A 14,381-nucleotide genomic window follows, 5' to 3' on the forward strand; every position below is an offset into this window, starting at 1 on the left:
TGACATGTCTGGGGGCTATCAGAAAATATATAGACCGACAGAACAGATGAGTGGTGGGTGGATCACTGTCTACTTAGGCAAAGCAGGAGATTGAAGAGTCTACATTTTACCTTTCCACAAGCATTCAGTCTCACAGGCTGTGCAAATTGCCTATTTTAACTCATCCATAAAATGAGCAGAAGAGCAAATGTTTCAAAAATTGTTCTGCTGTTCCTCTCAAAAGCTTGTCTTTTGGGGGAGAGGAGAGAAGAAACCCAAATTAAAGTACTATGGCTGGGAGGAACTGGGGGACAGAGTATAGGCACCACGAAGGAAAAGGTTTCTCCAGAGGCAGAGAACTCTGGTGAGGACCAATCTTTCTCTCCACTGAGATATTAAAGCATCTGAAACAAACGTTTGTGAAAGCCTCTGTGTTATTTTCACCACTATCTTTGCTTCAGCTGTTGTCACTTCATCTCAGGCACTGGCTCTGCCCAAGAGCATTTCCCTAACACGCAGCTGCTGGATAGTTCAGCTCACAGAAGCAGCCAGAGCGACTGAGGTTCCCACTCAAAGAGTCACGGTGTGCAGGGTGGCATACATTATACCGAACTACATAACAGCAAAAATTCCTTCAGAAAATTTGACAGAGACAGCTTGAGTTTAATGAAATGCTTTCACACCTTTTCTTCAAAAAGCTGTCACGGGGTGAGGGTGGTTCCACTCAAAACATTTAACAAAAAACCCTGTTTCCTCAATAACCTCATTTCCATTACAGAATAGCTTCCACAGAAAAATTAAACCCAATGAAACCAGAACCTGGAAGCCTACGATAGTTGTTCTTGCATCAAGAAATACTGTCATTTCTTATACATAATTAAAACAGAAGCAACTGCCAAATTAAGCCATTATCTCTGGAAACACTGAGTATTTTAAAATTGCTTATTTAAGAGGTTTGCTGTATTTTATAGAAATTACATAAAAAATGACTTAATGAAACTGACTGCATGAGACTGACAGCACAGAAGAAGTCTCCATATTTATAAAAAAAATTCCCACTTCTCTGACATATGTAGGAAAAACAGAAATCACTGTCACTTACCTGTACTTTGGATTTTCGTTCTTCTTCAGGGCTGAAACTACTGTTGGTGCTCAAATCCGAATCATTATGGATATAGTGAAGTGTGGAATCCATGTTCTATTAAAAATAGACAAAAACACAAAAGACATGCAAGGGTTAAAACAAAACCGTTAACATCAGGCATTGCTACCCTCACCTCATGGTCTTTTTCTTGGATTAAAGAAATACAGGTTTTAATATCAAATACAATTTTGATGCAGCCTGAAATCAAAAGGCTTATTAGATAAATCTTCCTGCTTTAAATTTCAAACAAAGACTCCTCTTAATCTGCTCCATTTTGGTTCTTCAGGAAGGAAAAATCACAGGAGAGGAGTACCTTTGAAAGTGCATTAAGGAAAATGTAAGTAACATGTGGGTCACATCGCTTCTTCCCCAAAGGGAAAATGAGAAAACAGCTGTAGTGGATTTTGTTGGATTTGGTGCTTTGCATTTGTGCTAGGAAAAGGTCAAAATAAAGCCACTCGTACACATAGGAGTGGAAAATGATGAGGCTAATGCTGTTGCTCCTTTCCTGGAGGTGATTACTCTATCTCTACAGATGAGCTAGTGGGCAATGGCTGTTGGCACGAGTCTTCAAACCTCTCAGCAGTTTTTTTAAGCAAAATTCGGGGGGGGGGGGAGGGAAGGCAATCATTCAAGCATCCTGGGTACGTATCTATGTCTCAAAGATAAGGCTGAAGACTCCAAGCCTGTTTCAGAACTCGAACAAGAAGCAAAGGTTTGATATGCTATGATCAGCTGCGTTTCTGAGGGGATGCGACGTCACTTTCTGAAGCAGTGGAGTCCTCCACATGCAATGGACTTGGCATAATCAGCATGTGAATTTCAAGAAGTATGCGATGAATATTTGAAAAGTAGATCAGCCCGCTGTCTGGTAGAACAGGACAAAGACCTTTTTGCCAGGTATGATCCAAAGTATCTACAAACACTGCAGGGTGAGCTCTCAGGGGTCAATATAAGCTCCAAAAGCATGCCTACTCTGCGAGTTGTTCAGATCAGTTTGACAATGAGAATTTTCAAGCAAAGAACTGAAAGCAAAGAAATGAGAATTTTCAAGCCTCTTCAAAAAAGCACCCAGGATACCATCTGCCTTCCTAGGTTTGACTTCAGACACTTGCTTTTCCCTCATCCCTGACCTGCTTTCATCCAAGGTTGTAATTTTAGTCACCAAAGTGCAGTTACAGGTGACAAAGGACAGGCAGGACCATCAGGCAATTGCACATTGGTGGCACTGCAGTCCAAGGCTCCCTTCTGGCTTATCAAGCAGCAGCATGAAGATGTCAAAGAGCCACGGGAAGAACAGATCTGCCAGTGACTCTTGAACTAAATGTGTAAAACCTCCAGGGGCTCTGAAAAACAACTCTACAGGATTCTAGTTTGCCAGTCAACTCTTCGCTCCTTTGTCTGGCCTCCTTTTCAGAAATCTACAAGAGATCATTTTCAGCATTACCAGTAAGTAACCAGCATCGACCTCCTTCAAATGGTGAAACTGAGGCAGTACATGGGACTGGAGGTTAGTGATCCAGTCTCCTGCAGGAAAAAGGAAGAAATATCTGCTGACCTGGCTCTAAAAGATTAAGTTAATTAAAAATAAAACAGTTCTTAAAAAAACACTTTGTTGATTGTACTAAGATGAACAACTAAATATACTGAAGGGTGACACAGACAGTGATATTTTTACCCAGCAATTCTGGAAGTCAAATATGCATTCCAGAAAGGAAGAGCCTCAGTACTGAAGAGCCACAATATCAGTCAATATTTAAGTCAAAGCAGTACCTCTATTCCTGCAGGTGCAATTTAGCCTGTATTTCTTCCATGTTATGTGCACACGCTGAACGGAGCAGTGCAGACAGCCAGGATGTAAGAATTTAGCAGAGTTTAGTATTAAACTTTCTGCATACCAACCTGGTGAGTGACCACCTCCAAGATGCGAAGTATTTACTGTGGCCTTAAAAGCCCCTTAGCTGAGATTTCCTTTACCTGCAGCGTAACCAGAGCTCTGTGGCTGTGCTCCCAGGCCCCCTGCTCTGTGCCAAGGGTTGCACACCGAGCCCACAGCACCAGGACAAGTGTTGCTGGTGCCTCCTGACAGTCAGAGCAGGAGGCCACCACACAGAGAGGATAGGCCAGTCTCAGGGGTCCAGATTGGAGCCCCCAGTCTCCTCCTGGCACCCACCCTCTTCTTAGAGAGAGGTACTTGAGCCCAACAGAGATGGGCTGATTGTACTTGAGTTTCCCATCTTTCTTTTCCTCCTCTTGCTCCCTCTCCCTTCAACCAAAAAGAGGGGACTCCCTCACTCATCCTCTTTGAAACCTTACAGAGAGCAGACAACCTAAAGAAAACCAAAAGGCTGTTCTTAAGAAAAAAATAAAACAAGGAACCTCACACTCAACAAACAAGCTACATCTGTGTTCCAAAGCCTTATCTGTTCTCTTTATTGTATCTTTTTTATTCTTTTTCATTTAAATAGAGAATCTCTACCATTTAGCTTTAGCTCAACTCAGGAGCCTATACAGCTGTAGGAGGACAAGCAGTTTGATTTTGCTTTGTGTGCAGAACTGTGAAGGCTGCTTTCAAATATAGAAAACTGTAGCCTGATTCTTCTAAAGCTTCCAGTTCAGTACCCCTACCCCTACCGATTCTTCGCTACACTGAGCCCTAAAACTAAAATCAAAACAAAACAACAAAAAGACCTCAACCACCTGCGAAAATCAGAGCTCTATTCACTGCCGGAGGCAACAGGCCACTCGCCCAACAGATCACAGCTTGATTCCCAAATTCTAGGTCACCTCTATGACATGCTTTCACTTGTAAAATGAGCATTTGGTTCAGTGCCAGAAACAAACAAGGAACTGGCAGATTAAGAGCATCCTTTTAAAGAGCAAAATTGAAGCATGTAAAAACAATGTATACCAAAAATGTGACACATTCTAATCCTTTCTGTCAGCATCCTATTCTGTAAAGAAATAAATCATAAGAACAGGTCCCTCTGAAAGAAGACTACCCTCATTATTCCCCAAAATCAGGGCAGAGGATTCATTCATGCTATCCTTTTACAGGTTACCATTAAAAAAGTGACTACAAAAGATGCTGTGATAAAGAAACGCATCAAGCAGGGTATCAGGATTTGGGGCGTGTGCTTTTTGTTTAAAAAAAGGACACAACACATTTGTAGTCTTACATTATGACTGTGTATACAGAGCAGTATCCAAATAAACACAACATTCCTCCACTCACCAAATGTTTTCGGGCTCTATGGTCCAACAGCTTCGATGAAATGTTAATTGTCATCTAGAAACACTGCTCTAATTAAAGAGGGCTGAAAAAGTCTGCACTGGGCTGACGTCAGCTCCTGGACTTCTCACAGACACTTATCAAAATGTCATCTGCAAATGCCATTTACACCACAGGGTTCAACAAATCACTTGTAGATAATGGAAATTGTATTTGGGAACCATTGCTTTCTATGTAATTACAATTTGCAGCACTATGTGCAGTGACCAGTTGTTTTTGACGTAGTGTTTTTGACACTGTAGGTAAGAGAAAATTAAGAGTACTAGTATCAAATACCACAGACTTCAGTAGAGCAGGGGACAGTGGCAGAATGGTGAAGAAACAGGCACAAAAACAAACAGAAAAACTTCAAAACATTTCTAGTTGCTAGAATACAGTTTCTCTTTCCACCATCACACAATATCCTGGATTTCAGGTCCTGAACCTCTCTTATGCAAACAAGAAAACTAGCATAAAACACTTCTCCGAGGATCATGGAAACAACCTACCTCTTTCTGCACGCCAGAAAAATAGAGGGAGCAAGGGAGGGTACTGCAGTAGGTAGATTCACCTACTGTCAAGCAGGACTCTGTTTTAAGCAAGACAGTTGCACAGTAATTAACTGCGGTAGCATTAAAAAGTCTTAAGATATGATAGTCACAACAAAGATTTTAATGGAAACAATTTCAAGAATTTATCTGGATAAACACAAAACCAGCAGAAATAAAAATACCCCAAACAACTCATTTTATTTTAGTAGCTAGCATTTCAATAGCAGCCAACAAAACCAAACACCAAGTTAGCCAAAGTAGGAAGCATTTGACTGCAATTACTGCACAAATACAGAATACAGCTCTATTACTGGCACCCTGGAAATCTGAATGGAAAAAAAAAGAGCACAAAGCACACATCTTACCTCAACAGTGTCACCAATTAAAGGCACGATATCACCCAGTATAGGTTTAAAGTTTTGTTGGTCATTGATGGTTAGCTCAGCCTGCGAGTCTGTTCCCTTGCCAATGCTGGCCATCGTCTCTTCCTGAGGATCCAAACTGGATGCTCTGAGTGCAGCAGACAACACCTCCACTTGTGCTGCAGCATAGGAAAGAGGAAAACGTGAGAGACTGAACTGCAATAAACTTTTAGCAAGGCCACAAATCAACTTTTAGACATTGACTAATAAATTGAAGAACAGCTGAAGAGCAGCATAGACAACAAATTCAAGATCCTTGACCGATAGTATGTCCTGCACTGCGGACATGTCACATAAAAGACAAGGTAGATAAATGCTCTACTCCTTTCCTAGGGAAAACAACTGTACAGTTCTGTAAAATTTTGTCTTTAAACCAAAATCAAATAAAAATGAAAACAAAACCCAACCAACCAACCACCCACCGCAGGAGCAGAAAACTGCAGTGTGGCAGGACCAGTAAGAATCTCAGTCCGTATTAAAAGTGCAGTCTTTGGGACAGAACGGCACATGAATACCAACAGAGTTGCAGGGCCTTTTGTGGGAACTTGGGATAAGAGAGGGAAAGGTAATTGGAATAAAGGTTGAGAACAGGTTTATTCATACTGAAAGGGGCTGCAGATTTCAGTTCTAAGAGACTGTCTCTTTCCCTTTCTCTGACCATTAAATTCTCAAGTTCTGATAGCAACACCAGCAGGATCTATGTAGGAAGGCCCTGGACCCCAGGAACTGTGCAGAACACTTTATACTCCTTGCACCCTCCACACAAGTAAGGAAGGCTGCACTGTTTGATGTCCTCTCATCAAAAGGATGCGTTAGCACTTCGTGCTCTGCCTTCCACTCTTTTGAAACAGACCCAGCAGTTCTGAGACTCTTCTGCTTTTCCAACCCTCTGCCTCCTGCTAATTTAAAAAACAAAAACCAAAAGACTTCTGTTGAGCAATGTTCCTTGGGCATAGCCTGACCAAAGCAGATCGGTATCACGAGCAAGTTCCCTGCAAGCAGCACAGAATTCAGTGCAGATTGATTTACCCCGTCTTCTCTCCTCCACGTCCCGAGCCCTTAAATTTACCCAGCCATCCAGAAGCTCTGCTCAGCAGATAAATGGCTTTTCCAAGGTTTCTTAAAGGCTATGCTCATCCCCAGATTAAATGACAAAGAACACACTTGTGTCCAATCTCACTTTGCCATACCGAGTTACAGAATCTCTTCCTCTAGTTTTTTTGATAGTTCCCAAAAAGAATTAGACAAAAAGTTGGACTTGTTTGTAGATAGAAGGTATTTGTTCTATGCAATATATCCGTTACAAGAATCAAAATTGTAACTCAACACAATCTCAGCTAGGAAAAATTGTAAAACGCTCAGCTGGTTGACTGGTTTCTAGGTGAGGTCTGACAGGCAGAAGCGAAGATGATTTTTTTTCAATATGCAATGCCTGCTCCAGGGCTATGTCAAGTTTCTAAAATAACTGAAAGATTTTCTTGCTGTAAAATTACTGCAATTTACCTCAACAGGAAAAACCTGCTGCAAATTTGACACTTAGAAAACGAAGCCAATATCATAGTAATAACTCCACGAAAAAAAAGAAACCATTTCCTCACATAATAATGCACCTTTTATGTATAATCACAGTATAGTATTAGGAATTTCATAGTAGAAGTCTTAGATTAACAAAAGCTTGCTACAACTTCACTATTCAAGTCTTACTTCACTGCCGATAATCCTCAGAACTGCAGGGTCCATGAGAATGAATGGGGTCAAGCTTAGTAAATTTCTCCAAAACAAATCAAATGAGAAAAAAAAAAAACACCCCACATACAGAAAGCAAAACCCCAAAATCCACCAACCAAAAGCCATGCAAAATAGGCGGACATTTCAGAGCCTCTGCTAAGGCAAGACATGCCAGTCAGATTTCTGGTTTATTCTTATTTAGAGAAACCAAACAAGAAAATTAAATGGAATTATAACCTGCCACACATCAAGGAGACATTTTTCATGAAGACTTCTTTCATGAAAGATAACTTCAAGGAAGAAAAAAGTACCCTCCTCTCATTTTCAGTTGAAAGTCAGGAAAGCCTTACCTTGACTAGACACCACAAACTGCTTAAACCCTGAATATGTATTTACTGAAAAATTCACACAAAGCTCTACAGTAGTAAGTGGGAATTTTTTAGGACCCTCTTTCCGTGTGCATGCCTGCAACACCCCTGCTTAGGACTTTTTCATCTTAATGGGACGAAGGCCATACACATCCTGGCCTCCTCAGCCTGTCACATGGGAGACAGGATTCAAGCGTGTGTTGTCTCAGCTTCTTGTCAACTCTACAGTCCCAAGACATGGGGATGATGCTCAGGAGAAGCCAAACTCCCAAGCATTTCATGATTACCAAGTGCCTTCCTATTTTTTTGAATGTTCCTCCATAGGTCCTGTCACCCAGGGCAACTCCAATGCTGTCAGTTCACCGGAAGGTGAAGTACTTAAAATCCATAAACATCTTAAGGTCCTAGCCAAAAAAGCCAAATCCATGTAAGACTAGGAAACGGTGGAGACAAGCAAAAAAAGATAAGGCTCCCTTCTCATGCAGGACACACATACCTTGGAGCTCTTGGGAAGCAAGGTTTTGGGAGGGAGAGTGGACAGAGACCTACTAGTTGTGAAAGCTAAAATTAAAAGTTTGAGTTTAATTAAAATTAAAAATTTGAGTTTAAAGATCAGCTTTCTGCAAAACACAGGGTGAATGCATTGCACTGGTAAGGCAGTCAACGTTCACTGGAACTTAAATCATCCTCTAATTAATTCTTTCTTCCTCTGACTTCGGGTTCAGGTATTTTTTAGCTTTACTTTAGCTTTAGATTTACTCTTGGTTACTTGTAGCCACATTCTAAAAATATCTGGCACAACCTTTAAATTCAAAAATACTTTTAACCTGGCCTTATTACACTCTCTGGTCCTCAGGAGTTTCTGCCCTTTCAATATACTGCATTGCTGTTTTCTGTTTGTCCTGGTGTTTCACGAGAAGACACGAATATTTCTAAGTGGCACTCTCTCTTCTGAAGGATCTGCATTCCTTGCATTCACCTCTTACTCAGAGGCAAAAGCTACAGGCAGCATTAGTGGGTACAGCAGCGCAAGTCACTAAGGAAACACAGCCTATAGCATCCAAGCAAGAGGGCCTCAGAGTTGAAGAGGCTATAGCAAATAAATATTAAAATAAGAGATGCTTCTCGCCTTCTCCCCACCTACTGTTCCATTGACGACCATTTTACACCGTTACTGTAGGCACAGCTAGTAGCCTACCCTATATACATAGTTTTTATACGGAGTGGGGTCGATAGACAACACATTTGAGCTGTTTTTTTCCATCTTCAGTCTCCATTTGTCAAAGCAGCCTGGAGCTGACATAAGCCATGGTTAGCCCCAGTAACCTGCAAGCCAAGCTCTCCATCTTCCCCCAGATAATTAGAAAAGCTGACACTGCATCATTTAACACTTCCTGAACATAAAGGGAGAAATAAAGCTCAAGATAGTGTCTCTGGAAAGAGAAATAAGATAAAAGTACATGGGGAAAGAAAAGCAACTTCTGAAGTGAAGACAGCAGCAGCCTCAGAGAGCTGGAAAAATGTGACCCGAATAAAGCCCCTGCGATAATTTTGAAAGAGCTGACATACTCCAGAGGAACCTGCAGGTTTCCATCCCCCAGTTTCTAAGACCCTCAGGACGTGTGGCCAGTTGACTGGAAGGGTCATATTAACAGGAATTACCTATCACTGCTTAACTTTGCACAGCCTGGGTAGCTCTCAAATGTAGGGTAGCAGAGACAGGCTGCCTTTATCTCGGTTGCTGCCTGCTCAACGACCTATTGCGCAGATTTATCACTTTGGCAACAGGCTAGTTCTGGAAAGAAAGCCTCAGGGTAAGGATTTTGGGGAGGGAGATTCAGTTAAAGCAGCTCACCCCTTTCTGACACTGAGTTTGTGGAAAAATAATGTGTTCAGTGGCAATTGCCGGCCACAGTCAAAAGTTACATTTGCTAGAGACCTCATCATTTCCCATGCCTTGGAGCAAGGCTTTGGAATTGGAAAAGGAGACTGCTCTGATGGCAGGGAGGTGCACTGCAGAAAGACAGCAAACACAGTCGAGTTACAAGCAAGAAACCCACCAGCACACAGAGAAAAGCACACAACGACAAACAGTTTGTTCTGTCTCCATAAACAGGAACTCATTGGTGCTTGGCAGCCGGACACCTGGAATCTGGGGGTATGCACTGGACACGCTGCCCTCTGGGCTGCACAAGCTGGCACTGCCTTTCCATTCAACCAGCCCTCCCCAGTGTCGTGGATTCCAGGTACCCCTAGGATAGGAACTAGGTTGTTCTGTTCTCAGTCCTTCCCCCATATGAAGGTGCGAGCAGGTGAGAAAAGCAGCACCTCTACACAATATACAAGGGTGAGGAGAGACATGAAGTAGAGGGGAATGTAGAATTTAGGAAGAAAGGGAAATGAAAACAAAAATAAGGAAGCAGGAGGGGAAATGTGTATGGAGGAAGGGATAGAAGTACAAGTGTGGTTCCTATGGCTGGGTATGCAGGGCAAAGCACAGAAAGAAAGGAAGAAAAAAATATATATATGTACTCCTCTGACTCAGAAGGAATCATTACCTGTGGAACCCCAGAGCAAATCTCCACACCTGCCTCAGCTGTCAGGGACTGGCTCTGACACCAACCAGCAAACGGAAATCACTGACCTCTGCTGATTGCTCCCGAAGGGGCATCAGCTTATCATCACCACCAGTTACTGTACAGAGTCGAGTAATTCAAATTCCATGTGATTTGAAAAGCTTTCAAAAACCCTGCAATGATGCAGGCTGATATCGTTCCACTCAAATTCTTTTTTATTTAGAAAATATTCTCCAAAACCAAACATATTAATAGAAAGATGCTGAAGTTTCAGTCAAGCACTGAGAAGCTAAGAACAGCCAGAATTAAGGTTGTCTGAATGACTTAACCTTACTGACACACACAGCATCATACACTGCAGTCTCATTCCCAAACACTTTTGCTATCTCCTCCTCACTTCATCCTGTGATCTCTTTAGCGTGTTTGCCCCATTTGCCACAGAAAGCAGATATGTACCTACGAGAGCTCTCCAGTACTACGGCAGGCCTCCGCTCACCCACCACAGAGCACACAGCACCTCCTGTCCCCATCCCTCAGCTAGGAATGCAGCAACAAGGCAGGAGCACAGCGTGGAAGCAGGAATCCAGGACTTGGGTGAAAACGAAGCAATGGAAACAAATGAAAGAAAGAAGCTGGGGGGGAAGGTAAGAGAAAATTCTCAGCATGCTCAGTCTTTGCTGTCAAGAACCAGCCTACTCTCCGTACAACGCTCATGAACAAGCAGTGGCTAGTCTCAGAGAAAAAACATACAACCCTAAGCAACACTTGGGACTAGGACTGTTTGGCAAACACTTGCAAGACAAGTAATACTGAAGATGACAGTAACCTGTGAAATTAAGAAATTTTATAATATTTCTATGAGAATAACAAATTAAGACATACTTCGGACTGAATATTTAAACTGTCAGATCGCAAAAACAGACTTGGATGATTAAGATAGAAGCATTCCTCCTTGTATTGCCAGAAGCAAAGAGGCAGGGTCAGAGCTCCAACCTTCTGGATCCCCCCCAAAGGCAGTCCACCTCCCTCTTACCACAATATGCGGAGTATAAGTCCCAAACCAGCGGCATTAAGTCAGCTACTAACAGATTAAAGTCTGGACACCCACCACTTTATGTATGCTTTAGTGTTTCAGTGCTCATTCTATCAGTTTTGGTCTCAACTTTTTTATGCCTCAATGCACTTATAAATTAAAATTGCAGTGTAAAATTAAAATAGCAACACTACCAAGTCAAAACAGGCATGTTGTAAAAGTTCTGACTTCTGAAGTATTTAGACAAAATTATGAGAGCACATACAAGAGAAAGAAGCGAAACGTAGTCCTGCGTTGAGTGCAAGCTTTTAAAGTTGTGTTTCATGGGGCTTCAGTACACAGCCTTGACCAAGTCAATGGTTTTGAAGGGTCACTAAGTAATTAAGACCAAACCAAAACAAACAAACCAGAATAAGTGGTTCTGGTAACCCCAGTTCAAACCCTTCCTAAACTCCTGGGCACTTGGAGCTCATGGTGTTGACAATCTAGTTTTCTTCTACTGAAATGCACAAGTACAGGTCAGCAGCTGTACAGAAAACCTCTTGACATCCAGTCCAAAGAGCTACAAAACAAGGCTCTGAGACAAGACATGAAAACACTCGACAGAAACAACCCCATAACACAAGATAATTCCAAATATATAACACATAGCCTACATAAATCTTAATAAAATTTGTTTAAGGTATGTTTTGTAACTGGAACCGTGTGAAAGTTTTAACAGTGGCCTTCAGAGATGGGTTATTTAAAGACTGAGATCATCAGTAAGGCTGATTTTTTATCCTCCTTCCTTAGAAAGACAGACTACCCAAAGCACACTTAAAATTTTAAAAATGAATTTTAAAAATTGCTGATTTTACAACAGATTAGCTAGAAGTAACCCCAAATGGATTTGATTAATATTCTTAGTATATCACCCAGCTAACAGAATAAAAAGAAGTTCAAAGCAGTAACAGTTTGTTCTAAAACATCTGGTTTACCCCACTCCAAGCTTCCCCCTCTTTTTCCTTCCTACTTTTTCTTGTATAGCTGTATGCTTTCCTCTAGGGATTCTTCAGCTTCAGAATAACTTGCTCTCTCCCTTAGCAGTAGCTCTGGATTTTCTAGCTGTAACCCTCAAACTTGATGTGCCTTAGGATTTATTCAGCATATGAGTTCCAAGGAAACATATCTCCAGTAGGTAGGTGTGAAACAGCCACATCATTTTAGCCCAGGAGGCATCTCTGAGGTACTGCTGTACCAGCTAGTTAAGTTTTTAAAATGGAAGATGTGTGTTCACTTCAAAAACTCACTTTGGATCAATTTTCATCTCGGCTCACTAAAGTAGACAACATCAGACTGCAATAATCAAAATCTTATAGAAAAATAGATAAGACTAATTTTAATTTTCATTAAAAATAAGATAGAAAACTATAAAATGAAAGCCACGTTTATCATATTTTGGTATTTCAAAAAAAATCTTCATCTGCTTTGTTTTGCAAGTGTGCTAATTACAAATTCATATCACAATCTACAGCTTATACCACTGAACCATCCATTTGATTATGCTGTCAAAACAGGCAGTCAGAATTGTACACTGCTGTGTGTATTCAGTTTATGGAAGGAATCATACTACCTTTAAACATTTTTACACAAATGCAAGTTCCCTTTTGGTACATCATCACTTTTCCCACTTAAATCAAAATAGAAATGGTTTCTTCAAGGACTAGGAGAAAGCAGTTCTTCTGACTTTTAAATACAAGGTTCAAGCCCAAACTGCTAAAACAACATATGCACATCTCTGAACACTAAAAATGTTTCAGTATCTTTACAATACCTTTGACATCTGGATCGTCTATATGGGGTTCCAAATTTTCTATCATTTCTTCCAGCTCTTTCCTTCTTGCCATAGGAATGTTTGGAGACACTGGCATTGTGAGTTCCTGAATTTCTCTATCGAGTATTATCTCAGAAGTCTGCTGAAGCTCAAAGTCAATATCTATTTCAGGAAGTGGAGTCCTCCAGAAATGAAAGGAATTGTACAATTCCTGCTCTGAAAGAGAGGTTTCCTGTGAACTTAGCCCAGCCTCCCGCAGTCCTGCTGTACAGCGATGAGAACTTCGCTCGTTCTCGTCAGCCATTTCCCCACAAGGTTCTGAAGATGAAGTGCAATGAAAGGGTGACTCAGTCTGGAAATCACTTTCCCTTTGGGAGTTATTTGACACTGCATTTTCATCTCCCATGGCATTTTCAAGTTTTCTTGCAAAATCATCATTATCGACACGTGAGGACAGATCCTCTGTTCTGTTGTGCTCATCCTCTGCTGTGACATCTTCTGTGGTTCTGATTTGTTCACTGTTGAGTGACAAAGCAAACAAACTATTTAAAAAAATAAACTTGTTGCAAACAGATGCTTTTGAAAAATCATAAAAATACTATCGTGTTGTTATTTATCAAGTTAGATTTACTTACAGCATAGCAAAATAAGTCACAGAATCAAAGAATGAGAATGGCTGAGATTACAAGGGACTTCAGGAGGTCATCTGGTCCAAGCCCCTTGCTCAAGCAGGGACACCTAGAGCAGTCAGAAAGGTTTTAAAGAGGAAGACTCCTCAACCTCTCTCGACAACCCGGCCCAGTGCTCAGTCATGCTCACAGCACAGAAGTGCTTCCTGATGTTCAGAGGGAACCTGGGCTCCAGACTGTGCCCACTGCCTCTTGTCCTGGCACCGGGCACCACAGAAAAGAGTCTGGCTTCACCATCTTTAGACCTTCCCTTCAGGTATTATACACATTAACAACATCCCCTCCTGAGCCTTCTCGTCTCTAAGCTAAACAGTCCCAGCTCTGTTTATCCTGTCCTCACAGGACAGATGCTCCAGCCCATCATGATCTTGGGTCCTTTGCTAGACTTTCTCCAGTTGCTCAATCTCTTTCATATCAGTTTGCCAGAACTGAACACAGCACTCCAGATATGGCCTTGCCAGTGCTGAGTAGATGGCAAGGATGATCCTTCCTTTACCTGCCAGCAGTATTCCTAATGCAGCCCAGGATGCCATTAGACTTCTTTACCACAAGGGCACACTGATGATTCATGTTCAATTTGGTGTCCACCAGGACCCCCAGAACCTTTTCTACTTTCCAGAGCTGCCTTCCGGTCAGGCAGCTCACAGCACGTGCTGGTGCCTGTGGTTGTTCCTCTCTTGGTGCTAGACTTTGCACTTCCCCTTGATGAACTTCACAAAGTTCCTGCCAGCCCATTTCTCCAGCCTTTCAAGGTCCCTCTGGATGGCAGCACAACCCTCTGGTGTATCAGCTTCTCCTCCCAGTTTT

General features: G+C 41.8%; 1 protein-coding gene across 7 annotated transcripts in view; it reads right to left on the bottom strand.

Annotated features, from left to right (window-relative positions):
- PPP4R1 (protein phosphatase 4 regulatory subunit 1) overlaps positions 1-14,381 on the bottom strand; it is a 64,153-nt gene that overhangs the window by 8,079 nt on the left and 41,693 nt on the right. For all 7 annotated transcript variants that reach the window (XM_035318079.1, XM_035318078.1, XM_035318082.1 and 4 more), the window contains 3 exons: positions 12,886-13,403; positions 5,311-5,486; positions 1,082-1,177 (listed from right to left, as the gene is read on the bottom strand). In XM_035318079.1, the coding sequence (XP_035173970.1) occupies positions 1,082-1,177; positions 5,311-5,486; positions 12,886-13,403 (790 nt within the window). The remainder of the gene's footprint in view (positions 1-1,081; positions 1,178-5,310; positions 5,487-12,885; positions 13,404-14,381) is intronic.

This window comes from Oxyura jamaicensis, chromosome 2 (assembly GCF_011077185.1).
Source record: "Oxyura jamaicensis isolate SHBP4307 breed ruddy duck chromosome 2, BPBGC_Ojam_1.0, whole genome shotgun sequence".
Lineage (NCBI taxonomy): Eukaryota > Metazoa > Chordata > Aves > Anseriformes > Anatidae > Oxyura > Oxyura jamaicensis.